The following is a 27,460-nucleotide window of genomic DNA, read 5'->3' on the forward strand; positions in this document are numbered from 1 at the left end:
TTTCAAAAGGACCTTCAGAGTAAGTGCTAATACACTTTCACACATCGTATTGCTGACTTTACATAACTATCTCTTATTGCAGGCAAAAGATGACTTGCTGGCTATTCTTTATAAATAATCTTTTAAATAAAACTCGAGAAACTAAGCATATTTGTCTTGTCCTTTATTCAATTCAAAAATGGTGTTCCACAATTCTGTCCCGTACAGCTCTGCCACTAGGTTGGTCCAAGTGCACTGGCTGGAGGTCATCATCAGGCTGCACCCCACCACAGGGGTCCTCTCCTTTCTGATGGTGGCCATGTTATGCAATATGGCACATGCTAAAATTATGTCACAGATCCTGTCAGGTGAAACCCTCAGACTATTCGGACACTGAAATCTTCCCTTTAGTTGTCCAAAGGTCATTTCAATGCGTGCCCTTGTCCTGGCTAGAGCTGCATTGTAACGGGTTTGTGGTCCAGGGTTTGGCTCAGGGAAGGGCGTCATAAAATACTGCCTGCAGGCATAGCCCCTGTCTCCAGGCAGGATCCCGTCAAAATCCCCTGTATAATGGAAAAATGCAGTTCTGTTAGGCTAAGCATAATACTGTATATAATAATGTGAGCTTGAAATGTATATTCCCTTACCAGGTTCAAATAATGTGCATAAATGTGACTCTGAAAATTCTTGAGTCATGCACTGATCCTGGCCATTTTGCTTCCATCATTGGTTATATGGAGCATAGAGTCACACACCATCTAAGAGATTTTAGTCAGTCAACTGCATACTTTTTGATTTCATTCCATTTTTTTCAAAGTAATATATTACTAATCTGGAATATTATAAATTGTATTCGTAATTTACCTGCACATTTACACTGTGAACTCCCTTTCGGTTCACAAACTCCCCCTCATTGGGGCCTCGGGGGGCCTTGATGGGGACGTGTGTGCAGTCTATGGCACCAATAACGTTAGGGAAGCCTGAAGGACACATACTGTTAGTCATTCTTATCGGCATGGTCATGATTGCATGTCATTATCAATTATAAATGTACCTGCAATAACAAAAAAATCCTGCTTTACAACCTGTGGTCTTTAGTGGCTTGGAAATAACAAAAAAAAACGCTTGAGCGCCAGGTAAAGTTTGCGAATGGCACAACAGACAGCACTTTTCACAAAGTTCTCTGCATCTCCAATAGTTTAAAGAAAAGTGCCACTCGCAAAGAATCTCAGGCCAATGCACACAGTCTTGTGCTGTTGTTAAAGCCCGGCTCCTCCGTGTTAAACACGTAATGTGTGGTTCCAACTAATTAATGATGTAAATAACACCCTCACGAGAAAAACAGTATCTCTCAAAAATGACGCTGCGCTAAAGGATCCTGTCTATCACGCAATACGCGATAAATTCGAAAAGCTCTGCGAACTATTCTTGCACCTTACGCAACATGTTGCTGTCGAAGAACGTCAACGTATGACGAACGGGTCCCAGATGTTCACTACATCTCGTGTTTTTTGTTTGGAAAGAGCCAATCCAAAAGAAGATATTGTTTAACTTATTGATTGTGCAGAGCTGGACTGTGATAGATGTTAATTACAGAGGAGGGGTTCTCGTTATCACTAATCAATCTACAGAGTACAAAAAAGACAAGAAACAGTGTCTTAGACTATCAGTGAGTGTATTCTTCTGTTGAAGAGAAATGGCTGGAAACAGAAATTTACTGAGTCACTTACTTTTTCTTTTCCTGAGCTCTGTTTGCAGAGCGGTTCCACAGAGAGGGATCCCAGTTAATAGTCCACAAGCTCTTGGGTTCCAGCAAAATGAACAGAGATTTGGTCTCGATCAGCAAACTGAACAACAGTTTTCTCAGAGGTTTCCACTTCAGAAGCCGGTGGTGCAGTCAGAACCTCTTGACAAGTGTGCTGTAGCTGATTATGAGCAGATCCAGTGTGGAGAACCTGGTATCAGTGGTGCTGAGTGTGAAGCTATCAACTGCTGCTTCAATGGACAGCAGTGTTATTATGGGATGTCAGGTAAGGCTGTTTGACCATTTAAATATTTCTTGCCAAGCTGATCCTATGATAACTTCCTCTGTTTCTCATTACAGTGACTGTCCAGTGTATAAGAGATGGTCAGTTTGTGTTAGTGGTGGCTAGAGATGTCACGCTGCCTCGTCTGAGTCTGGACACGGTTCGTCTGCTGGGTGGAAATGAAGCACCTTGTGGTCCTGTTGGTTCCACACCTTCCTTTGCCATATACCAGTTTCCAGTCACTGCCTGTGGCACAAGCATGATTGTGAGTTTACTGTTTGTGATTTGGCTGTCTAGAACAGATTTGATGTCAATCGTGTTTCTGCTTGCAGGAGGAAAATGGTTATGTGGTGTATGAGAACAGAATGACATCATCCTATGAAGTGGGGATTGGACCTCTTGGCTCCATCACAAGGGACAGTCATTTTGAGTAGGTTATCTGTGCTTTCTCATGAGAGTGAATCTTGAACCGATGTCAGAAGCTCACTGTTTGTTTGTGTAGACTTCTCTTCCAGTGTAGATATTCTGCGACTGCAGTGGAAGCTCTGGTTGTGGAGGTCAACACTGTTCCACCACCTCCACCTGTAGCTGCTCCTGGACCCCTCCGGGTGGAACTTAGACTGGCGAATGGCCAATGTTTCACTAAAGGCTGTGCAGAAGGTAGTGATATACTAGTCTTCAAAAAATACCTCTCCAAAGGAGTCGTACTTGTAGCGCTGGTATAAAACTCTAGATTGCCGATCGTAACGCAAGTGTTAATCCTCAGGAGATGAGGCGTACACGTCTTACTACGGTGAGGATGAGTATCCAGTCACAAAAGTCCTGCGAGAGCCTGTGTATGTTGAGGTGCGCATTTTGGAGAGAACTGACCCCAATCTTGTCCTGATGTTGGGGCGCTGTTGGGCGACATCAGCCCCTAGTCCTCTCAGTCTACCTCAGTGGGATCTTCTAGTTGATGGGTGAGTAGAATATAAATTTGTCTTGATCGTGCGCTATGAACGAGTCCTGACTGTCACTTCTGTTTTAGATGCCCTTACCAGGATGATCGTTACCTGACTGCACTGGTTCCTACAGTTGGCTCGCCTGGTCTTCAGTTCCCAACCCACTACAAGCGCTTTGTTGTGAAGATGTTCACGTTTGTGGATCCAGCGTCACTGGCCCCTCTGCAGGAGACCGTATGATTTCCTTACACCCTTCTGTATCTATATGTCCTTGTATTTGTTGCTAAAGCTGATTTTTGTTTGTCAGATCTACATTCATTGTAGTACAGCGGTGTGCCACCCCGCTTCTGCCACCTGTGAACCGAGCTGTGCCAGGAAAAGCAGTATGTGTTTCACTTTGGTTTGCTTCGCTGTTTTAGTGTCGTCCTGACACTTTCTTGTGTTGCAGGGAGAGATGTTGCTGACAAGAGGCGTGAAGAAACCATGGTTTCCAGTGAAGGGATTGTCTTTACAATGTAAACTGAATTACCCTTTTTAATAAAGTCATTGGACTAAGCATTTTTATAGGTGTGGTTTTCTCCCCAATGTGTTGCGGTATAAATGGCAACAGTGGTGTAAGGTTAAATCAGAACTTTATAAACAAGCATTTCAAAAGTCATTTGGAAGAGCCTTTCCTAGGCTCAAGGGACACAAATTCACTCAAGTCACTAAAAAGGATGCAATTGCATTTTGCTATCATAGAGACTAAAAATTAGGCAAAACAAATCCATGACTAGGTGAGCCAAAATGAGACTATTACACTATGCAAATGATAGTCAATACGTTTAAGTGATATGCAGGTTAGAAAGACTGCCAAAGAACTGAATGAGTGTTTTGTGCTTAAATTCACTTAAAGTGGTCCTTTGAATGCTAAGGGGAGTGAGTTCCAAAGTTTGGATGCTTTGAACGAAGACCTTCCGCCAATTGAAGCTAAACTGAACCTATGCACACGAAGTTCAGAACTGGAAGATCGGAGCGACTAAGTGACCATACAGATAGTGTAGGTCTGAAAATTAGCAAGGCCATTGGCTAAATCCGAAATGTCATACTTTTTGCTTTGTGTATAAAAGCAGTAGGTGACTAATAGTTAGTCCGAAACCTCAGCCTTTATAAAACAGGAGCTGAGAAATTATTGGATGGTGTAATGGTTACACCCAGATTCTGAAGCACTCATCTTTATGCTTTCTATTTCCTAAGAGCCTAGGGGACAGAATTCCACACACAGCTTGCAAAACGGTCTCAACTGACTCCTGTACAATGAAACATGTTAATGTAACATTGACCTTCCTTTGTTAAATTTACAGCGCTTTATATTGTGCATAAATATAATTTTCAGCAGTTTATTTACGATTGTTTTATATTTATATTTGCCCTTTACAATACATATATATATATTGCTGAAATGTTTTTTAACTCTGACATAACAAAATACTTTATAATTATTCACAAAATTTTAATCAGGTTGTTTAAAAGAGACACTGTTACACTGTACTTGTATATGAAAATAAAGTTGAATTCTAATCTAAAACTTTGGTGCAATTCGACTTTCTGGTCACCTTTCATAAACAAATACTTACAAAACATCAATAAGTGTAATGGGTTGGACTCGGTCCTTGTATATTCGGGTGACGTCACTGCAAAGTGTGCCCTATGTAAGTTCTGCCCAAATGGGATAAATGGTGTAAGCTCCTACTCCGTGGGAGCAGCGCGTCCCGAGTCAGGACTTTTGGACACTCCAAAGCGGCTGGAGAGGCGGAAACATCTATTGGCGATTCGCTTCGTGGCGTGGTTGGTGTTGGAAAAACGAGGGTTGCAGGAAGTGGAATGTCCGCAAGTGATCTAGACATAGAGGATGTGTATGATGGTGGGGGAAATGTAGTAAATAATAATAGTAAATGGACTATTAGAAAAGAAGGAAAGATTGGAGACAAACATCAGGAACAGAAAGCGAGAGAGAAGATAGTCAATCTAGAAGTAAGGAGGAGGAGTAAAAGGTAATGGTAAAGTTTATGTTAAAGGAAGTAAATGTCTGAAATCTGTTCAAACTTACAAAAGCATTGAGGGAGACTGTCGGAGTCATTGAGAATGCAAAAATGCTACGAGAAGGTATACTGATTGTCTTTTGTAAGGATAGTAAGCAACAGAAGGAATTAAAACTTTACTTGGACAAAAAGTGACGTCTAGTATTGTGGAGAGAAGGAAATGGTTGGGTAATGCCTACCTACCAAAAAAATAGTAGCCTAGGCTGCTTGTCTGCAAGCTATCTGTCTTATTATTTAGGCTAAACGTGGCAAACTCAGCCTAGATTTATGAAGATTTTAATTCATTTCATAAAACTTGATGATGATGATCGTTCGTTTGTCATACATCACAAACTCACCTTTTCTGACAACGACAACGTTGAGTCGTATCACCCGACAACCGCGACAATCTCCTTCTAGGGCCGCTGATGCAGGCTCAGCTCAGGTGCCGGTCGCGTGCAGCGCTGCACCCATGTCAACAGAGTTTGTCCTTCCCCTTCTGACTTTCACTTTAGTTGTCCTTATTTTAACATGCAGCTAAAACCGCTACAGTATGTTCTTCTCAATACGGGACAAGGACGCACCACTCAGCATGGATGCACCATCCCAACCATGGCCTTTAGTGCTGCTCTGTGCATTCTCTCCTCTCTGCCTGATAACGCCTACTCTCGCAAGAGTACGAGATTACAACCTCACTCTGATTCTAATAGCACCCAGATGCCAGTGTTTATTCCTCTGCTGTATGCTCAGCTTTCGTCCTCCAGTATGCACGGACCCCCCCAGTCAGGGTGGCTCACTGGGTCTGGCCTGTGCGAGGGTGATCTGACACACATTTGGGCTCCCCCCTACGTGTTATTGCCGCGATTCAGAATGCGAGAGCTTCGTCTACACAGACTCTGTGAAATGATTGTGAAAGGCGTGTATTCAAGCGTGTATTCATCTGTTCTCAGTCTCGTATATCTTATCTCTTTGCACAACCTAATAGAAAATATAAAATTAAAATATAATTTAATTAATCCCCATTAATTCGTCAGATACCACCTTCTGGATGTTACCAGGACTCCGGTAGCTCAATCAGTAGCGGGGTTGGCTCTTCATAGCCTTACTCTATATCCCTCTTTTAGTCAGGGCCGCAAGCCCAGCTTATACACAATGTTATTTATGTTATTTAGCTGTTTAGTCAGCTGTGGCCTGGTGGTTAGAGCGTTGGGCTTGTGATCAGAAGGTTGCCGGTTCAAATCTCAGTGACAGCAGGTCATGACTGAAGTGCCCTTGAGCAAGGCACCTTACCCCTGATTGCTCTGCAGTAATGTGCCACTGTAGAAAACTACATGTAAGTCGCTTTGGATAAAACTGCTGCCAAATGAATAAATGTAAATGTTTATGTATGCATGTTGCCACATGTCATCCATCCATTTACTGGGATATCTCACTGCCCATGTGAGTTGTTATATTTTGACGTGTCATGCATCACCTATTCAGGTGACCGTCTCTGGCTTTCAAATCCAATCAAAATCAAATCCCTTTACTGTCACACAACCATATACAAAGCCAGACTTGGTGCAATTGGATGCTTCTGCAGAGGTCAGGTACAGATGCCCTTCCCATAGGTGGATCTCTCCACTTGATGTTTCAGAGAACCTGGGTTACGATAGTAATCTATTGTTTTGTATTTCACACGAGAAGATACAGGCAACCAGTGGAGATTTAACAAAAAAGGGGAGATATGAGCAGATATTTGTGAAAGTTAGCATTCTGGCAGCAGAACTTTGAATGTACTGCAAACCGGAGATAGAGTGAGCTGGTTAACCAGAAAAAAGCGGGCGAGACGTAATCAGTGCATGAACTAATGATTCTGCATCTTTTCTACTGATAAAAGCGTGAAGTTGCACAATTCGAAATTGCTAATAAAAAACAGCTTTGAAGAGTTTGTGGATGTAGGCATCCAAGGTCAGTGAAGGGGCTAAAGTGATACCAACATTCCAACAGTGGCAGATGGAAAAACAGAGGTAGTGTCAAGAATAAACCTAAGTTATATTTGTTATTAGAGATGGAGGTCCATGGAGGCGAGTACTCTTTTAAAGGTCCAGTCAGTACAATCTAGTAGAAAGGATGCGAATTGAAACCACCCGCTAAGTCCACCCCTCCCTTTCCAATTAATACGACAGCTGACAGAACATGTCGACTAACATGCAAGACGACTCGTGGTGTATGTAGATGGAAATAGCTTATTCTAAGGTAATAAAACATAATGCTTCATTGTATGAGCTCTTTATACACCTCTGAAGACATAGCTATGCATATTGTATTTGCATTTTTATTAATAGATCATTCCAAAAATTTCACACTGGACCTTTAAACAGCAGTGCTATACTGAACAGGTCAAGGGGTGTGTTACCAATAGAGTAAAACCACATCAGATGTGCTTGTTAAAGTGGAAACCACCATGTCTACCATACGGAAGGGCTGTTCACAACTGAAGTGCTCAAATCTGATCATCTCAAAGGCTGTTTAAGATGATGGATTTTGAAGTGTACAACTGATGGACCATTCACTCATGAGTCTGCGTGGTGACATTGCGGACGTTTTACAGGTCTCATACTGTAGGTCTGATGGTTTTTGCTGTCTCATAGACACATTGATAAGTTGTTTTTAATTTGGTGTCTTCTCTATTTTTTATATTATGTCACAACAATAGACTGGCATGTCAAATCACCTATTAGCAAAAAAAATTGTAAAACCTTGTGTCTTGTATTAGAAAGAAGCAAACTTTGCTATCCACCATTGGAAAAAATGTTACAGCTGAACTTGGCTTTACACATTTAACTACATAGCTAAAGAGAAAACAATTTAAAAAGTTTACTTATTTATAGGTTTGTGTTTAGACACAATGATACATTTAGTTATTTCTAACAATACTACTATTTGCGTTTATTTGCAGAAAATGTGAACTGGAGAAACAGGTCAAAATAACAGAAAAGATGCTCTGTATTTTTTCAGACCTAAAATACTGCAGAGGAAACAAGTTCATATTCACTTTTATGTAACAACAGTAATATTTCTACATGTATTTGGGAAAAGTTCAAAAATGATTTTTATGTGATAACCTCAATTTTCATGAGTCTTGTCATGCTGTCAGTCTTTCACATTTCTGTTGGATGACTTTATATCACTCCTGAGGTTTGATTTAGTTGAAATTCAACAGACACAGGACTGAAATGACCACAATACATCTAGAAATAGTGATTAAATTGAGATTTGGAATGGTCTGTTTGTCTTTCTATAGTTTTGTATATAGGTAACTTAAACACTGAAATGGTAACCATCACACATATTTCACATTCTTTCTGTTTGCACTCAACATGCAGGATAACATTCACATTTAAGTGTGTCTGCTATCTAAATTGACTTTTAAATAACTTTTGAAGAATGCTTGTTTAACAATGGCTAAGTAGATTATTATTGTTAATACATCACAGGTGAATTTAGGTCAAATAACAATAAAGACAGAGCAGATTTTGTATATATTCATACCGCACCCACACAAACAACATGGAACATATTAGTTAATAGGTGTGTTCTTCATCTAATTCAGTATGTACTATCACAGTATTATATTTAAGACGCCGCCCTGCATTTTGCTTTTATGTGCAGGAATTAATCTGTGGAGAAGACCCAGTGTAGGAAAATATTTTCAGATGTTCACTATATTTCGTGTTTTTTGTTTGGAAAGAGCCAATCCAAAAGAAGATATTGTTTAACTTATTGATTGTGCAGAGCTGGACTGTGATAGATGTTAACTACAGAGGAGGGGTTCTCGTTATCACTAATGAATCTACAGAGTACAAAAAAGACAAGAAACAGTGTCTCAGACTATCAGTGAGTGTATTCTTCTGTTGTAGAGAAATGGCTGGAAACAGACATTTACTGAGTCACTTACTTTTTCTTATCCTGAGCTCTGTTTGCAGAGCGGTTCCACAGAGAGGGATTCCAGTTAATAGTCCACAAGCTCTTGGGTTCCAGCAAAATGAACAGAGATTTGGACTCGATCAGCAAACTGAACAACAGTTTTCTCAGAAGTTTCCACTTCAGAAGCCGGTGGTGCAGTCAGAACCTCTTGACAAGTGTGCTGTAGCTGATTATGAGCAGATCCAGTGTGGAGAACCTGGTATCAGTGGTGCTGAGTGTGAAGCTATAAACTGCTGCTTCAATGGACAGCAGTGTTATTATGGGATGTCAGGTAAGGCTGTTTGACCATTTAAATATTTCTTGCCAAGCTGATCCTATGATAACTTCTTCTGTTTCTCATTACAGTGACTGTCCAGTGTATAAGAGATGGTCAGTTTGTGTTAGTGGTGGCTAGAGATGTCACGCTACCTCGTCTGAGTATGGACACGGTCCGTCTGCTGGGTGGAAATGAAGCACCTTGTGGTCCTGTTGGTTCCACACCTTCCTTTGCCATATATCAGTTTCCAGTCACTGCCTGTGGCACCAGCATGATGGTGAGTTTACTGTTTGTGATTTGGCTGTCTAGAACAGATTTGATGTCAATCGTGTTTCTGCTTGCAGGAGGAAAATGGTTATGTGGTGTATGAGAACAGAATGACTTCATCCTATGAAGTGGGGATTGGACCTCTTGGCTCCATCACAAGGGACAGTCATTTTGAGTAGGTTATATTTGTTCTCATGAGTGACTCTTGAACCGATGTCAGATGCTCACTGTTTGTGTAGACTGCTCTTCCAGTGTAGATATTCTGCGACTGCAGTGGAAGCTCTGGTTGTGGAGATCAACACTGTTCCACCACCTCCACCTGTTGCTGCCCCTGGACCCCTCCGGGTGGAACTTAGACTGGGGAATGGCCAATGTGTCACTAAAGGCTGTGCAGAAGGTAGTGATTTACTAGTCTTCAAAAAAGTCGTCGTACTCATAGTTCTGGTCTAAAACTCTAGGTTGAGACCGTAATGCAAGTGTTAATCTTCAGGAGATGAGGCGTACACCTCCTACTACGGTGAGGATGAGTATCCAGTCACAAAAGTCCTGCGAGAGCCTGTGTATGTTGAGGTGCGCATTTTGGAGAGAACTGACCCCAATCTTGTCCTGATGTTGGGGCGCTGTTGGGCGACATCAGCCCCTAGTCCTCTCAGTCTACCCCAGTGGGATCTTCTAGTTGATGGGTGAGTAGAATATAAATAATTTGTCTTGATCGTGCGCTATGAACGAGTCCTGACTGTCACTTCTGTTTTAGATGCCCTTACCAGGATGATCGTTACCTGACCACACTGGTTCCTACTGTTGGCTGGTCTGGTCTTCAGTTCCCAACCCACTACAAGCGCTTTGTTGTGAAGATGTTCACGTTTGTGGATCCAGCGTCACTGGCCCCTCTGCAGGAGACTGTATGATTTCCTTACACCCTTCTGTATCATCTATATTGCCTTTTGTCATTGTTGCTAAAGCTGATATTTGTTTCAGATCTACATTCACTGTAGTACAGCAGTGTGCCACCCTGCTTCTGGCACCTGTGAACCGAGCTGTGCCAGGAAAAGCCGTATGTGTTTCACTTTGGTTTGATTTGCTGTTTACAGTGTCGTCCTGACGCACTTTATTGTGTTCCAGGGAGAGATGTTGCTGACAAGAGGCTTGAAGAATCTGTGGTTTCCAGTGAAGGGATTGTCTTTACAACGTAAACTGAATTGCCCTTTTTAATAAAGTCATTGGACTAAGCGTTTGTGTGTTCAGTGGTTTCTCCCCAATGAGCATTGGGGTTATGGCATAAACTGCAACTAAAAGTGATGTAAGGTAACAAGCACTGCTTGTTTTCAAATGATTGTTTAATACATCTCCCAGGCTCAAGGACTCTTTACAAGGGACACATTCAACAATCATTGCAAAATAACAAACAAATTTGCATTTGGACATTCAAGAAGTCCCAAAAAATAATGCAATTTCATATCAATGACATGAAAAGGTAGTGAAGCGACGTGTAGTTTTATTGAAAAAGCTAAATGTGTTTTACAAAAAGAACATACCATTGGCATAATCATGCTGTACAATGAGAAGTGTGACTGCGCCTGTTATTGCCGAAATTAAATTGAGACCGCATGGCTAAACTGATCTATTTTTGTTTACTTTTATCAAAAGCATAGATACAAATGAAAATAAGCTCTGAATGTGCTGTACTTTTGTTTTGAGGGCACGTCCCCTCACCAAATGCAAAAAGGCACCTGCAAACGCTACCTTTTTTCAGTTGAAATTCGCTTCTCGCGACCTGTGGTTTACTTAAAGCTTGTTTGTTGGATTTCTGTTGACATATCTGTGAATAAGCCTCAGTCACGCATTGATTGTCTTTTGTCAGGTTAGCTGTCTGTTTTCAGCGAGTTGGGGTTTTCTATCTCTGATGGGAAAACGGCAATGCTAATGCGTACCGGGGACCTCCCGCGATTCAACCTCCCTCAGTTGGGCCGACTGTAGCGGCTCCGGGGTCGAGAATGGTGCAGGCCTCCTCGGTTCGGATTACCAGGACATCCCATCAACCGTAACATCTAAGGTTACTGCCTCCGCTGCCTTGTCACAGTCGATCCTTTATGAGATTTGTGCGTGAGCTGCTGCTCGCCTTAACATCGAATGGATGGCTTTAAGTTCCTCTGACAAGGAGAGGGACCACCATAATGCCGCCAAGCACTCTCGGTGGTCAGAGAGCAAGCACTGTGGCTTTATTACTCGCACGGATTTGCAAAAGGCTTCGGCTCACGTGTACGCCATAATGCAATTACAGCAATGCAATACATTCGTTTATGAAAGAGAATTTCTCTCCAGTGAGAAAAAGGGTACAAGCTGTGTAACTACACAGCTCCTTACACTAGTCACACACAGATTTAATAAAGGCTTCGGCCTATGAGTCCCCAAAAATACAAGAAACCAAAAAATCAAACGAAGGCAACAAGTCCGTTTACAAGAGACAACGTCTCTCCGCAATCCCTAAGTGTTTCACTAGATGGCGCCATAGTATAGCATATGAACAAAATGGCAGCAGCTTGAGGCGATCCACCAGTTAGGTGGTGACTCACGCCACAAAGGGGTATTCATCAGAACGACTGGTTGACATTAATCGATCTGAAGGGTGCTTTTATCCACATAAGCATCTATAGTTCGCACAGGAAATTCCTTTGTTGCGCCTAACAAGGCATATGTTATGAATTCACAGTTCCTTCTTTCGATCTCCGTGTATCTCCGTGGAGGCTGTGCTATCACCGCTCAGAATAGCGTGGGTGCAATATCGCACCTGTCTCAGATTACGTGGTCTTTTATTCAAGTTTTGCCCCTGGGCTTTCTGAGAATGAGAGGGTTCATGAAGTAGTTCTTATCTCTTCATCTCAGCCCTTTCCGCGATCTCGGTCGCTCTGACATGGGGCGCTCGCGCACAGCAGAGCTGAGCCACTGGAGGAGTTTTACGCTCATGGTTCCCCTCTAGGGGCGAGAATGTTGCATAAAGTGGTGATGACAGACGCATCCTTAACAGGATGGTGAGCCACACAGGAAGGCAAAGAAGTGAATGGTGTTTGGCCAAGCTTACTTTGCTCAGCCCATATAATTATTTTGAGCCTGCAATGGCATCATGTGTTGGTATGCTGCAACAATACCACAGCTGCTGAACATTTTAAATGCTAGGGGGAATGAGCTCCTCCAAGCTCCACACTCACAAGCTCGCAAGATGTTAGTATGGAGCAGGCTGCCTTTTCTGTCTTTACAAGCCTCACGTGACAATCCCCTATGTACTATGTCCTATGTTCTTCTCACTACGGGATGAGGACGTACCACTCAGCATGGGTGCACTAGCCCAACCATGGCCTTTTGTGCTGAAAAACCTCACATTTGCCTTTTCATGAGGGATGCTTGCTCTTTCCTTCCTACTTAAGCTGTGCCAGAGTAAGACCTCTTCATGGTGCTGGAGGATTTGCCACCAGAGCCTATTGAGGAGAAATAGAACTTAGGAAGAAATTTCTCTCAACATCTGTTTTTCAAGATAGCATTGGAAAGGTGTCAGTGTTTTTTATGCAATTTTTCCTCCTGCAATAATTTTATTGAGCTATCCGCTTTTCACCCACCTCCTTTTTCCTCTGTGGAAGATGAGAGGATGAGAAGTTAAATGTGTTCTGTGTTCTGTGCGTACCCTGTGGGTTTACATTGTCAGGTCAAATTCTTTTAAAAGAGCGATCAGCTCTTCATTTCATGGACTTCAACACACATGGGGAACCCCATTTCCAAACAACACCTCTCTCGTTGGCTTGTGGAAGCAATATCCATGGCATATGAACTTTAGCCCCACAGGATCTTAGAGCTTTAGCCCAATTTTTACATGCAACCCAGTATGCCACGCCTAGTTACATGTCAGTTCCACCTCCTTTTATACCTGTGGAATGTACCATCTCTTCACCAATGACTAAAGGGGTCGATGGCATCATCACATTTTACCCCCCCCTTTGTTATTGTAGTCCCGACAATGAACCACTCTACCCCAATGTCTAAACCAAGCCACTGCAGGGTTAGGCCCCACAGTAGACCTGGCAGAAATCTGATTAGCCTCGCTCCCTATAGCCCTGTGTAAATGGTACACATTTGAATGCTGCCCCGCCCGGCACGTTTGGGCCAAACGACTCTTCCAGAAAAATTATGTTGCCGATTACACTCCAGAGCAAAATGACCAGGGTGCTGATAGCGTCGGCAAATCACAGAACCAGAACGTGGTGGAGGGCCGCGAAACTGGGGACTTTGGCTATGGGCTAAAACTTTAGTAAGCTGATCAATCTGCTGTTGCTGTCGATTCAGCATGTGCCATAACTCACCCAATTCTTGTGAAGGATACCCCTGTTCAGAACTTTTCCCAGTATCGCCTTGAACCCCATATTGATGTCCCTGCACCAGAGGAACAGATTGACTTCACCACCTGCCATTCCCAGCGGATGGCTTTCCCTCGCACTTCTAACAGTGTTGCAGCAGGTTGACGCCTGACTAGTTGTTTGAGTTCTCTGCGTAATGCATTATCTAACACACCTTCAATAAATTGATCCCTCACTACGACATCTGCATTTGAAATGGCATGCGGTGAATGCTGTCTAAGTCTATCAAATAGACCCAACAAAGCTAGGAAATTAAAACAAAAAGCTTGTTCACCAGCTGTCATTTTCCATATGCGCATACACGCCTGAGCTTATTCAACCTACTCTTCAATGCCTACTCATGACCTACTATTGAATTTAGGACAGCAGCGTTCAAGAGGAACGAAAACAAAACACTCAATGGTACCAACATTTGATTTACCGGAAGAAGGCGCTACCGGCCGTGGCGCACTACTAGAGGCTGCGCCAGGATCAAGCAGCTCCATCGGCGCCTATTCCTGTCGCAGTCTCTCATTATCAGCCATCAACTGGGCCACAAGATCTCTCATTTCCTGCAATTCAGCATCCATCGCTTACTACTATAAAGGGGTACTCACCAGACGAATCTCCACTGTATTGTCACTAAAACAAAAAAACACAAATACATTAAAAAAAGAGAAAAAATATATATCCCCGTCGGGGGGATAGAGTGGTGCCGGGGACCCACCGGTACCCCAAATACCGAAAGCACACAGATACGTAGTGGCAGGTATCAGACAACGAGAGAAATCTAATATAATTTATTCCAAAAACACATTCAATATAAAATACAACTAGTCTTTAATATATATATATATATATATATATATATATAAATATAAAAGAATAAATCAGACATAGAACAATATGCACAAATGGGAGGCAAAATGTTAAGTATTGAACATTTATTAAACAGCTGGTAAACAGAATATATGTTTATGGTAAATATGGATATTGAGTTTCTTTCGTGGCTCGCATCCACAGGGCCAAGAAGTCCCCCACTTCCCGCCTTAAGATGAAGGCGGGGGCATAGCCAGTGGCAGTTCTACATTGAATTGCACCTTTGAGCGCCCCCCCCCCTCCCCGAAAAAATTATAAATAAAAATAAAAACACACACACAAAATTATGACAAACCTTCATATTTTATTATAACAACATAAGTGAAAGAGAAAATTATATTTCTCAATTGCACACATTTTTTTTGTGCACCTGATGGCTTTGACCTTTTCCTGTCCATCTCTGTTTATTTGACACTCGACAATCAACAGATTTCCCATCCCCCCCAACACTGTTAGTCACATCACGAAACGAGTCACGGCCAAAAGGACTAAACCAATTCACCTTGGAGAGGTGACACATAATTAATTTCTATTACTTATTTTTTATTAGCCATTTCACACAATTCAGAAAAACAAAAATGTGCAGGAACTATCGACCTGTATTCATTACATTATGAATAAAATGTGCGATATTTGGAAGAAAGTCGAGGTGGTTCAGATTTTTCAATTCGCTCGAATCACGCGAACGCTCAATTCGCGTATCGCACCGCAAGTAGGTCATCGCGTCTTTGCAATGACTTAACATTCGTGTTCGGTGTGAACACACTATTACCCAGAGGTGAATAACTATCCCCTTGCCCATTCTCACACACACGGCACCTTCTCAGCTTGAGTAGATTTCTACTCCCCCGCTGGTTAAAGTCTCTAATGGTTCCTGTAGAACAAGATTTAGAATGCAAATGTTAAATGATATGACCGAATGACGGTCACCAAGCCGTAAGCTACGCTGAGACGGGGCCCAGATAGGTCTTAACGCTGACCAGGCCCTGATAGGCCCCAGTGACAGAAGGCCCCGATAGGCAGCAACATTAATGAGGCCCCGATGGGCCAAGACACTGAGACAAGGACCCGACAGGCCACGACACTGAGACAAGGCCCCGATATGCCACGACACTGAGACAGGGCCCCGATGGGCCTCGGTGACTGAGGAAACGAAACACCACCACCATGAATGCATGAATTACCTGAATCTTGGCCGGATAGGGCTCGTTGAGCTGCCGTGAAGGTAGAGGAGTCCAGTCTTATGTAGGACTCGTAAGCAGACGACGACCATCTAACCATCCGTTTAATGGTTTCCGTTGAAATTCCAAGTTCAGCGGCGGTAGTGGCTGCTCCAATCCTGAAGGAGTGTCCGGTGTACAGGAGGGGCGAGAGATTGCAAGCTTTCGAGGCAGCGGCTAGATTGCGGCTAGAGTGACTGGCGCGCCGTTAGGTAGAGTAAAAAGTGGAAAGTGGGGAGGGGTTTTGGGACGGACTTTCAGATAGAGCGTCATAGAAGTGAACGGACAGAAATCTGGTGTTGATCTTCGGAAAATTTATCGTAGCGCCGGTTCGCTTCGTGTCAGTTTTTGTGTGTTTAAGGGTGATTGAGAAGGCTTCTGAGGAAAACTGGATGTCAGAAAACGAAAGGCCTTGCATTGGGTCGAAATGTTTCATTGAGTCTGGGATGAATTCCCCCGGGCGCATGAAGCCATAGAAAGCTGAGAGGAACATGGCCTCCAGCAGTGCATTTACGTAAGGAGTAAAAAGCCTGCTGCGAAGAGAATAAATAAGTCTGTGCAATATAGATAAGGTGATTGGCTTGCGTCTATCTGGGTGACTGCACAACGAATGGGTCATGCCTTTGAGCAACAAACTCACTGAGGGGCGGTGTCGGTAAACAATTTCAGGTCGAGCGGTGATTCTGAAGCGTCGTTATAAAAAGAAGTTTGTCCGTTCCAGTTATTAAGTAGGTAGGACCAAAATCTGAGGGCGGAACGGCTTCCTTCGTCTAGCGAAATCATATCGCTTTGTTCCGCTTTGCTTGTGGCAAAGTTTAAGTGGCCTAGGAGGGAAAGCATATCGCGTTTAGAAGCTGCGCTGCATGACGAAAACTCTTGATTCTAATGAGTTTATTGCGAGGAAGGGAAGCTTGCATCTTGACCGAATCGAGTTTAATGCCTTAAAATGTTAAAGCCGTAGATTGGCCCTATGTTTTCTCAGCGGACAGGGGAACGCCGACATCGTCGAAGATCTGTCTGAGTATGTCGAGGGGGGACAGTAAGTAAAAAATCGTCGAGCAGGTGTACGACGAAGGGCAGTTTATTAACATTCAGCAGGATCCAACACAGGGCTTCGGAGAGACAATTAAAGATGTGAGGGCTGCTTCTGCAACCGAATGTGAGTCTCGCAGCGAAATAAAATTTAGACTCCCATTTTATACCAAACAGGTGGCGGTCCACGGGGTGTAGAGGTATAATTTTGAAGGGGTCTTTGATGTCGGCTTTGGCTAGCGAAGCCCCGGGTCCAGCTAGCTTTATGAGCTTGATAGCGTTATCGACTGATGCGTAATGCAGTGTAAAGGGTTCTAAGGGGATGCATTTGTTAATGCTTGCGGTTTTGCTGCAGTGGGGAGAAGACATGTCGAAGATGAGGTGTTTTTTACCTGAATATTTTCTAGTGGCAATGCCGATCGAGATCGAACAAGGAATAAGGAGGGGAGTTGAACGGGCCGGTTACATAACCTTTATTGACTTCGCTCTCCAACATAGATGAGACTATTGCAGGTTCTGGCTGATTGTAGATTTTCCGCCACAAAGGAAGCTGTGAGTTGTGACGTGATACCGACCCGGAACCCTTGAGAGAGGCCGGTTAACAAATAATCTACGAAACATCTATTGGGATGCGTCGAGAGGTAGTTTGAGAGGATTGGGACATTAATGGGAGTAGATACAAGGTTGATCAGAACTTTCTCTTCCGATCGGCGTCTTTCTCTCGGATAGCCGGCCTGGATTTGCAAAAGCTACATACGTGAGCGAATTTGCATTTGGGAAAAGAACAGACAGATTCATTAAAATTATTGCAAAGAGAAGTGCCGTTAAAAGTTATGATGTCCCAACCCCTAGCATTTGAACACTTCCTTACATTTCCAGCGCCGAGAACAACGGGCGAATCTGGACTAGCGGTTGTTTTAGGGCAAAACTGTGCCAAATGTCCGTGAGAGCTGCAAATAGAGCATGCGAGTGTCATGTGGCCACCAAAGTGGCGAACGAGCAGTTCTGTATCTACAATGGACCAGTGTATCCTAGAATTGAAATGGGAAATGAAGTATGCAGATTTAGTATTCTTAGAACAGTGTACCCCCGTAGCGTTGGCTGAAATCTGCCATCGTTCCTAAATAAATATCCACCTCCTATCCGGATAAATTTGGCAGAGTATGTTGCGGTAAATTCCAAAAGCAATCACGAATTCGCCGAACGACAGGTTACGTTGGAGTCTGGGATCAGACGTCCGGAGAAAGACTGCCACGTCACCGCAATCGACCATTTTCCTGTTGGCCGCAAGCGAGGGGAGTAGGAGTAAAGCCAAGTTAATGTCCTTACCTTGGATGATGTTATTCCGTAATACGGGAGATACCGTGGCCGCAGCCGGAGGGACGAAACGCCTGCTGAAAGCTTTGGCTGGGGTGGCGTTGGCGAGGGTAAAATGTGCTGTCGCCGGCGGAGCAGTTGCGTCGTGGAAGGGTGTCTGGATGATAGTTGGAGTGTGTACGGGGGTAGACGTTGATGGCGTGCTTAGTTGATAGTCGCTTCCTACCGGCTTGTTTGGGCTGGGTTGGTAGCGCAGATGTTGTTGGAGGTAAATCGGCCGTTGCAGGAGGGGCGCCCAGGATGTTGAAGGCCAGCGCGAGCAGATCATCCCTGGAAAGATCGGGGTCGGCTGGAATGCCTGCTGCCTCTAGTTTGCTGGAGATCAGTTCTGACGGCCACTGAGCCCATGGAGAAACACGACATTGGATTCTTGAGCTACGCCTCATGTTGACAGTAGTCGTAGGGATGAATTCCTCATCGGAATCGGTATATTCACAGAAGGCATTCTGTGACATTGCGAAGTCTGCGAGTCGTAGCTGCTGGATTACGGCAAATCGTAATCGGACATAGAAAGGGGTAAGTGGCAATCTTTTAACGTCCATGTTGGGAGAGGATTGGTTTGATTGGTAGTGGATTATGCGAGATTGAGTCTTCCCGGCAGAACTTGCGCTGAAGCTATATCTCATCCCAAACACAAGGGATACTGGCAGACACTGATTCCCCCAATTCTGGAAACAAACAAAAAGAAACAAAAGCACAAGCATATAAACATATGTACATTCACATTAAGGCTGTCGAATACACTTATCAAGTATGAATAAAGAAAACCAATTGGTCATCCCGTAAGGCAGCCTACAATAACTACTGGCCATTAAATATTGGCATCAACGAGTCTCCCTTTCGGGGACCATCCAGGGGTCTATATCGCCAGCCAATTAAACGAAATTACATTTAAATTTAGGCATTTGGCAGACGCTTTTATCCAAAGCGACTTACATAGCATTATCCTAAACATTTTACATAGGTATCTGCAATCCCCTGGGATCCAACCCACAACCTTGCGTTGGTGACGCAATGCTCTTACCACTGAGGCAAAAATAGTGACGTTTGTCACAGTAATTACCCCACTGCAATCCTCCGATCCATGGGCATTAGGTACTTTGAGTTTCACATGCGTCACCAGCGGATGAAGATGGGCTACGGTTCCGATCATAAAACGAGTCAGAGTACATTGAGAAGAGATAGTCAACAGACTCGATTGGTGGTATACTCAAGTCTAGATCAAACGCCCCAGCCAGGATACGACAGAAGAGTGGTCGAACAGGTCAGCGTGAAGAGAATAAAACCATACGATCCATCCGGAAGCACTCAAGTTCAAACGCCCATAGTAGAAGTTGATATTATCCAAAAGAGAAAGCCACAAAACCCAAAGTGTGCATATAAAGCCTGCTAAAACACCTCCAAGGCACCCCTTCGAGTCACTGTAGGCAATGACTCACACCACCCAACACGCTTGATGCGTTTAAAAAAGTAGACAGTCGTTCCATGTGTTTGCAGTACTCCTCAGCCACGCTCCTAAACAAACAACATGACTCACCGGAAATCACTTCATTTCCGCACCGGAAGTTACTTCCCTTCCGTGGTCAAGTATACCATGCCTAGTTACGTGTCAGTTCCACCTTCTTTTATATCCCCGTGAAATGTTACATCTCTTCACCAATGACTAAACGTGTCAATCGCATCACCAAAGTACAATTGGATGTTTCTGCAGAGGTCAGGCACGGATGCCCTTCCCATAGGTGTGTCTCTCCATGTGATGTTTCATAGAACCCTGGGTTATGATAGTAATTTATTGTTTTGTATTTCACACGAGAAGGCAACCTATGGAGATTTAACAAAATAGGAGATATATGAGCAGATGTTTTTTGTGAAAGTTAGCATTCTGGCAGCAGAACTTTGAATGTACTGCAAATGGGAGATGGAGTGAGGTGGTAAACCATGGAGAAATAGAGATAGTGTCAAGGATAAACCTAAGTTATAATTTTTATTAGAGATGGAGGTCCGGTCCCAAACTGAAGTGCTCAAATCTGATCACCTCAAAGGCTGTTTAGGATGATGGATTTTGAAGTGTACAACTGATGGTGTGGTGACAGTGCCTTAAACACACCTGCCTGGAGGTTTGTAGGGGTCTTACCCCAATCTTGTCCTGATGTGTCATTCACACATTGGTTCATTTCTCATTATTTCACATTTGTGCTCTAAGGTGCCACCTGGTGGCGACATCATGAAACTCACCTCCCACTACACAGTTATTATCTGACTGGTCGAAAAAAACTATTATGTGTCACCTGATATTTTACAGGTCTCATAATGTAGGTCTGATGGTTTTTGCTGTCTCGTGGACAAATTGATAAGATGTTTTAATTTAATGTCTTTTTAGAGCTGGTTTATTAAAAAATATCTATTTTGTGACAATAATAGACTGGCATGTAAAATAAAAATCCATTGACTCACCTAATAGCAACAAAAGGTACAAAAAAGGTGGAAAATAGAAGAAATTGTAAAAACTTGTGTCTTGTATTTAAGTATTATAAAAAAGCTAACTTTGCTATCCACCATTGGAAAACCTGTAACAGCTAAACTTGGCTTTACATATTTAACTACAAAGCTGCATAAAAAATTAAGAGACCATTTCAAATTAATTTTCAGGTTTTTGTTTAAATACAATGATAATTACATCGGTCTTGCTGCCACCTCTGGAAGTAAACTAATAATTCAAATACCCTTTAGGATTTCACAATGTGATTGGGTGCATAGCTGTCTTACAAACAGGATTTAGAAAAACCAGTCATGATTTTCTTGGGGGAGCAGTCCGTTCTTCGTACGTCGCTTATTACATCCGAGATCAAATGACATATCCAAGATAATATCATTGTGCTAATCATAATAATTCTTTGAACACACCTGTTGTTTATGATTAGTATTGCTGGATTGAGATCATTGCGCGTTCTTGCGTTTGATTAAAAGGGGATATGAATCGATAGCAGAAACAATGATCCTCAACGCTGTTATTGGCTGTTCAGCATGGCTAAAGAACGCGCCGTTTTTCTCTCAAGCAGAACAAGAGCTTTTAATGGAAGGTTATGCCCAATTTGAACATTTAATTCAAACAAATTAAATGCGTAAGTGGTGTCCATGTTAGATGTTTCTATCACTTTCTACAGTATGTATTTTTTTTATTTCATATTTACTTATGTCAGAGCCACCACGGGACCCACTAGAACATGGGAACAAGTAAAAGTGAAGTACAAGAATATTCTACAAAATGGTAGCCTTTACTTCTTATAAAGTCCTTATTTTAAAAGCCACTGTTAAATGATGTGTCTATTTATGACAGCCACCAAGAAAAAGGCTGAAAAATTACAGGTGGTGGTCCTGCACCCCCACAATATAACCCATCAGAAGAGCTGGCCCTTGGGTTGAATTCAAACCGACTCATTGTGGAGGGCATCCCTGGGGGCAGCTCTTCCTTAGACCCAAAGCCAGGGACCAGTAGCAGCAACACCTTCATTACTGTTAGGCTAAATGAGCTTTCAATTCTCTTAGTATACTGTAAAATGGTTTGTTGCTGCACTAAATGAAGTATAATCCAAATGGCTGGTACAGTCACTTCAAATGTTTGTGAAAGTGAAAACTTCTAAACTTTTAGTTCCCATTTGTTTAGTTACCATTAGTTAATGGTAATGGCATTATTTCCCCCCTCTTTTGTGCAGTTTTAGATAATACACCAACACTTTTACCTGTCCAACACTTTGTACCCATTTATTTCCATTGCACGTCCTGTGAAGAAATCCTCTCAGATGACTGTGGAAGAACCTGTAAGTGCATAAATAACTTTACCCTAATTTGTATATACTTGTGTATCTATTCTTTCTGTCTGCAACATGAGTTGCAGGAGTCCACACCTAGAGAAAGGCCTACAGAAAAGCTCACAGAACAGTCTGCACAAAGAACTGATACAGAGGTGGGCAGTGTTTTACTTTTAATTTTGACTTTTGTTGCATGAGGCATGTTTTGACCCCTTTTTTCCACAAAATTACACAGGGTGACATCCATTCCCTATATAAGCGGCATCTTAAACAAAAAAAATTTTTGGTGAAAAAAGAGAAATTAAGAGAAATTTAACTTGAAAAAGAGAAAAATTGCACTGGGGATAGAATTGCTTCAAAAGGACCTTCAGAGTAAGTGCTAATACACTTTCACACATCGTATTGCTGACTTTACATAACTATCTCTTATTGCAGGCAAAAGATGACTTGCTGGCTATTCTTTATAAATAATCTTTTAAATAAAACTCGAGAAACTAAGCATATTTGTCTTGTCCTTTATTCAATTCAAAAATGGTGTTCCACAATTCTGTCCCGTACAGCTCTGCCACTAGGTTGGTCCAAGTGCACTGGCTGGAGGTCATCATCAGGCTGCACCCCACCACAGGGGTCCTCTCCTTTCTGATGGTGGCAATGTTATGCAATATGGCACATGCAAAAATTATGTCACAGATCCTGTCAGGTGAAACCCTCAGACTATTCAGACACTGAAATCTTCCCTTTAGTTGCCCAAACATTTCAATGCGTGCCCATTTTTTTCAAAGTAATATATTACTAATCTGGAATATTATAAATTGTATTCGTAATTTACCTGCACATTTACACTGTGAACTCCCTTTCGGTTCACAAAATCCCCCTCATTGGGGCCTGGGGGGGCCTTGATGGGGACGTGTGTGCCGTCTATGGCACCAATAACGTTAGGGAAGCCTGAAGGACACATACTGTTAGTCATACTTATTGGCATGGTCATGATTGCATGTCATTATCAATTATAAATGTACCTTCAATAACAAAAAAATCCTGCTTTACAACCTGTGGTCTTTAGTGGCTTGGAAATAACACAAAAAAAACGCTTGAGCGCCAGGTAAAGTTTGCGAATGGCACAACAGACAGCACTTTTCACAAAGTTCTCTGCATCTCCAATAGTTTAAAGAAAAGTGCCACTCGCAAAGAATCTCAGGCCAATGCACACAGTCTTGTGCTGTTGTTAAAGCCCGCCTCCTCCGTGTTAAACACGTAATGTGTGGTTCCAACAAATTAATGATGTAAATAACACCCTCACGAGAAAAACAGTATCTCTCAAAAATGACGCTATCGCGCTGCGCTTAAGGATCCTGTCTATCACGCAATACTCGATAAATTCGAAAAGCTCTGCGAACTATTCTTGCACCTTACGCAACATGTTGCTGTCGAAGAACGTCAACGTATGACGAACGGGTCCCAGATGTTCACTACATTTCGTGTTTTTTGTTTGGAAAGAGCCAATCCAAAAGAAGATATTGTTTAACTTATTGATTGTGCAGAGCTGGACTGTGATAGATGTTAATTACAGAGGAGGGGTTCTCGTTATCACTAATCAATCTACAGAGTACAAAAAAGACAAGAAACAGTGTCTCAGACTATCAGTGAGTGTATTCTTCTGTTGAAGAGAAATGGCTGGAAACAGAAATTTACTGAGTCACTTACTTTTTCTTTTCCTGAGCTCTGTTTGCAGAGCGGTTCCACAGAGAGGGATCCCAGTTAATAGTCCACAAGCTCTTGGGTTCCAGCAAAATGAACAGAGATTTGGACTCGATCAGCAAACTGAACAACAGTTTTCTCAGAAGTTTCCACTTCAGAAGCCGGTGGTGCAGTCAGAACCTCTTGACAAGTGTGCTGTAGCTGATTATGAGCAGGTCCAGTGTGGAGAACCTGCTATCAGTGGTGCTGAGTGTGAAGCTATAAACTGCTGCTTTAATGGACAGCAGTGTTATTATGGGATGTCAGGTAAGGCTGTTTGACCATTTAAATATTTCTTGCCAAGCTGACCCTATGATAACTTCCTCTGTTTCTCATTACAGTGACTGTCCAGTGTATAAGAGATGGTCAGTTTGTGTTAGTGGTGGCTAGAGATGTCACGCTGCCTCATCTGAGTCTGGACACGGTCCGTCTGCTGGGTGGAAATGAAGCACCTTGTGGTCCTGTTGGTTCCACACCTTCCTTTGCCATATACCAGTTTCCAGTCACTGCCTGTGGCACAAGCATGATTGTGAGTTTACTGTTTGTGATTTGGCTGTCTAGAACAGATTTGATGTCAATCGTGTTTCTGCTTGCAGGAGGAAAATGGTTATGTGGTGTATGAGAACAGAATGACATCATCCTATGAAGTGGGGATTGGACCTCTTGGCTCCATCACAAGGGACAGTCATTTTGAGTAGGTTATCTGTGCTTTCTCATGAGAGTGAATCTTGAACCGATGTCAGAAGCTCACTGTTTGTTTTTGTAGACTTCTCTTCCAGTGTAGATATTCTGCGACTGCAGTGGAAGCTCTGGTTGTGGAGGTCAACACTGTTCCACCACCTCCACCTGTAGCTGCTCCTGGACCCCTCCGGGTGGAACTTAGACTGGCGAATGGCCAATGTGTCACTAAAGGCTGTGCAGAAGGTAGTGATATACTAGTCTTCAAAAAATACCTCTCCAAAGCAGTCGTACAGGTAGCGCTGGAATAAAACTCTAGATTGCCAATCGTAACGCAAGTGTTAATCCTCAGGAGATGAGGCGTACACGTCTTACTACGGTGAGGATGAGTATCCAGTCACAAAAGTCCTGCGAGAGCCTGTGTATGTTGAGGTGCGCATTTTGGAGAGAACTGACCCCAATCTTGTCCTGATGTTGGGGCACTGTTGGGCGACATCAGCCCCTAGTCCTCTCAGTCTACCCCAGTGGGATCTTCTAGTTGATGGGTGAGTAGAATATAAATTTGTCTTGATCGTGCGCTATGAACGAGTCCTGACTGTCACTTCTGTTTTAGATGCCCTTACCAGGATGATCGTTACCTGACTGCACTGGTTCCTACAGTTGGCTCGCCTGGTCTTCAGTTCCCAACCCACTACAAGCGCTTTGTTGTGAAGATGTTCACGTTTGTGGATCCAGCGTCACTGGCCCCTCTGCAGGAGACCGTATGATTTCCTTACACCCTTCTGTATCTATATGTCCTTGTATTTGTTGGTAAAGCTGATTTTGTTTGTCAGATCTACATTCACTGTAGTACAGCGGTGTGCCACCCCTCTTCTGGCACCTGTGAACCAAGCTGTGCCAGGAAAAGCAGTATGTGTTTCACTTTGGTTTGCTTTGCTGTTTTAGTGTCGTCCTGACACTTTCTTGTGTTGCAGGGAGAGCTCTTGCTGACAAGAGGCGTGAAGAAACCATGGTTTCCAGTGAAGGGATTGTCTTTACAATGTAAACTGAATTAACCTTTTTAATAAAGTCATTGGACTAAGCATTTTTATAGTGGTTTTCTCCCCGATGTGTTGCGGTATAAATGGCAACAGTGGTGTAAGGTTAAATGAGAACTTTATAAACAAGCATTTCAAAAGTCATTTGGAAGTGCCTTTCCTAGGCTCAAGGGACACAAATTCACTCAAGTCACTAAAAAGGATGCAATTGCATTTTGCTATCATAGAGACTGAAAATTAGGCAAAACAAATCCATGACTAGGTGAGCCAAAATGAGACTTTTACACTATCCAAATGATAGTGGTCAATACGTTTACGTGATATGCAGGTTAGAAAGACTGCCAAAGAACTGAACGAGTGTTTTGTGCTTAAATTCACTTAAAGTGGTCCTTTGAATGCTAAGGGGAGTGAGTTCCAAAGTTTGGATGCTTTGAACGAAGACCTGCCGCCAATTGAAGCTAAACTGCACCTATGTACACGAAGTTCAAAACTGGAAGATCGGAGCGACTAAGTGACAATCCAGAGAGTGTAGGTCTGAAAAGTAGCAAGGCCATTGGCTAAATCCAACAGCTTGCAAAACAGTCTCAACTGACTCCTGTACAATGAAACATAATGTAACATTGACCTTCCTTTGTTAAATTTACAGCGCTTTATATTGTGCATAGATTTAATTCAAAGAATTTAAATATAATTTTCATCAGTTTATTTACGATTGTTTTATATTTGCCCTTTACAATATATATATTGCTGAAATGTTTTTTAACTCTGACATAACAAAATACTTTATAATTATTCACACAATTTTAATCGGGTGGTTTAAAAGATACACTTTGTTACACTGTACTTGTATCTGTGTAATGACAATAAAGTTGAATCTAATCTAAAACTTTGGTGCAATTTGACTTTCTGGTCACCTTTCATAAACAAATACTTACAAAACATCAATAAGTGTAATGGGTTGGACTCGGTCCTTGTATATTCGGGTGACGTCACTGCAAAGTGTGCCCTATGTAAGTTCTGCCCAAATGGGATAAATGGTGTAAGCTCCTACTCTGTGGGAGCAGCGCGTCCCGAGTCAGGACTTTTGGACACTCCAAAGCGGCTGGAGAGGCGGAAACATCTATTGGCGATTCGCTTGGTGGCGTGGTTGGTGTTGGAAAAACGAGAGTTGCAGGAAGTGGAATGTCCGCAAGTGATCTAGACATAGAGGATGTGTATGATGGTGGGGGAAATGTAGTAAATAAGAATTGTAAATGGACTATTAGGAAAGATTGGAGACAAACATCAGGAACAGAAAGCGAGAGAGAAGATAGTCAATCTAGAAGTTAGGAGGAGGAGTAAAAGGTAATGGTAAAGTTATGTTAAAGGAAGTAAATGTCTGAAATCTGTTAAAACTTACAAAAGCATTGAGGGAGACTATCGGAGTCATTGAGAATGCAAAAATGCCACGAGAAGGTATACTGATTGTCTTTTGTAAGGATAGTAAGCAACAGAAGGAATTAAAACTTTACTTGGACAAAAAGTGATTGTGATCTAGTATTGTGGAGAGAAGGAAATGGTTGGGTAATGCCTACCTACCAAAAAAACAGTAGCCTAGGCTGCTTGTCTGCAAGCTATCTGTCTTATTATTTAGGCTAAACGTGGCAAACTCAGCCTAGATTTATGAAGATTTTAATTCATTTCATAAAACTTGATGATGATGATCGTTCGTTTGTCATACATCACAAACTCACCTTTTCTGACAACGACAACGTTGAGTCGTATCACCCGACAACCACGACAATCTCCTTCTAGGGCTGCTGATGCAGGC

At 42.6% G+C, this 27,460-nt stretch overlaps 3 protein-coding genes across 4 annotated transcripts; all 3 read left to right on the forward strand.

The window, feature by feature from the left end:
• The first annotated feature begins 1,591 nt into the window (after nucleotides 1–1,591).
• Nucleotides 1,592–3,503, forward strand: LOC306894164 (zona pellucida sperm-binding protein 4-like). Of its 2 annotated transcripts, XM_079456463.1 has the most exons (9): nucleotides 1,641–2,009; nucleotides 2,084–2,271; nucleotides 2,339–2,436; nucleotides 2,509–2,666; nucleotides 2,773–2,799; nucleotides 2,920–2,965; nucleotides 3,034–3,181; nucleotides 3,255–3,330; nucleotides 3,396–3,503. In XM_079456463.1, the coding sequence occupies exons 1-9, from the start codon at nucleotides 1,676–1,678 to the stop codon at nucleotides 3,464–3,466; spliced, it is 1,146 nt and encodes a 381-aa protein (XP_079312589.1). In that variant the 5' UTR covers nucleotides 1,641–1,675; the 3' UTR covers nucleotides 3,467–3,503. The 2 variants fall into 2 exon arrangements, with proteins under 2 accessions (XP_079312588.1, XP_079312589.1); XM_079456462.1 differs by having other exon boundaries at nucleotides 1,592–2,009; nucleotides 2,773–2,965.
• Nucleotides 3,504–8,559: 5,056 nt separating this feature from the next.
• On the forward strand, nucleotides 8,560–10,730 carry LOC306894165 (zona pellucida sperm-binding protein 4-like). Its single transcript, XM_079456464.1, has 9 exons — nucleotides 8,560–8,886; nucleotides 8,976–9,247; nucleotides 9,322–9,509; nucleotides 9,577–9,674; nucleotides 9,739–9,896; nucleotides 9,990–10,182; nucleotides 10,254–10,401; nucleotides 10,478–10,553; nucleotides 10,622–10,730. Exons 1-9 carry the CDS (start codon nucleotides 8,801–8,803, stop codon nucleotides 10,690–10,692), a joined length of 1,290 nt encoding a protein of 429 aa, XP_079312590.1. The 5' UTR covers nucleotides 8,560–8,800; the 3' UTR covers nucleotides 10,693–10,730.
• Nucleotides 10,731–23,750: 13,020 nt separating this feature from the next.
• LOC306894166 (zona pellucida sperm-binding protein 4-like) lies at nucleotides 23,751–25,815 on the forward strand. Its single transcript, XM_079456465.1, has 8 exons — nucleotides 23,751–24,202; nucleotides 24,277–24,464; nucleotides 24,532–24,629; nucleotides 24,702–24,859; nucleotides 24,966–25,158; nucleotides 25,227–25,374; nucleotides 25,447–25,522; nucleotides 25,588–25,815. Exons 1-8 carry the CDS (start codon nucleotides 23,869–23,871, stop codon nucleotides 25,656–25,658), a joined length of 1,266 nt encoding a protein of 421 aa, XP_079312591.1. The 5' UTR covers nucleotides 23,751–23,868; the 3' UTR covers nucleotides 25,659–25,815.
• The last annotated feature ends 1,645 nt before the right edge of the window (nucleotides 25,816–27,460 follow it).

Source organism: Barbatula barbatula (assembly GCF_947034865.1).
Source record: "Barbatula barbatula genome assembly, chromosome: 5".
Lineage (NCBI taxonomy): Eukaryota > Metazoa > Chordata > Actinopteri > Cypriniformes > Nemacheilidae > Barbatula > Barbatula barbatula.

Excerpts from the sequence above, each read along its gene's own strand:
- LOC306894164 (XM_079456462.1), top strand. The coding sequence starts at position 1,676 with ATGGCTGGAAACAGAAATTTACTGAGTCACTTACTTTTTCTTTTCCTG. Across the intron at positions 2,437-2,508 it reads ACAAGGGACAGTCATTTTGA|ACTTCTCTTCCAGTGTAGAT; the intron begins GTAGGTTATCTG and ends TTGTTTGTGTAG. Across the intron at positions 3,331-3,395 it reads GAGCTGTGCCAGGAAAAGCA|GGAGAGATGTTGCTGACAAG; the intron begins GTATGTGTTTCA and ends CTTGTGTTGCAG.
- LOC306894165 (XM_079456464.1), top strand. The coding sequence starts at position 8,801 with ATGTTAACTACAGAGGAGGGGTTCTCGTTATCACTAATGAATCTACAG. Across the intron at positions 10,183-10,253 it reads TGGGATCTTCTAGTTGATGG|ATGCCCTTACCAGGATGATC; the intron begins GTGAGTAGAATA and ends CTTCTGTTTTAG. Across the intron at positions 10,554-10,621 it reads GAGCTGTGCCAGGAAAAGCC|GGAGAGATGTTGCTGACAAG; the intron begins GTATGTGTTTCA and ends ATTGTGTTCCAG.
- LOC306894166 (XM_079456465.1), top strand. The coding sequence starts at position 23,869 with ATGGCTGGAAACAGAAATTTACTGAGTCACTTACTTTTTCTTTTCCTG. Across the intron at positions 25,159-25,226 it reads TGGGATCTTCTAGTTGATGG|ATGCCCTTACCAGGATGATC; the intron begins GTGAGTAGAATA and ends CTTCTGTTTTAG. Across the intron at positions 25,523-25,587 it reads AAGCTGTGCCAGGAAAAGCA|GGAGAGCTCTTGCTGACAAG; the intron begins GTATGTGTTTCA and ends CTTGTGTTGCAG.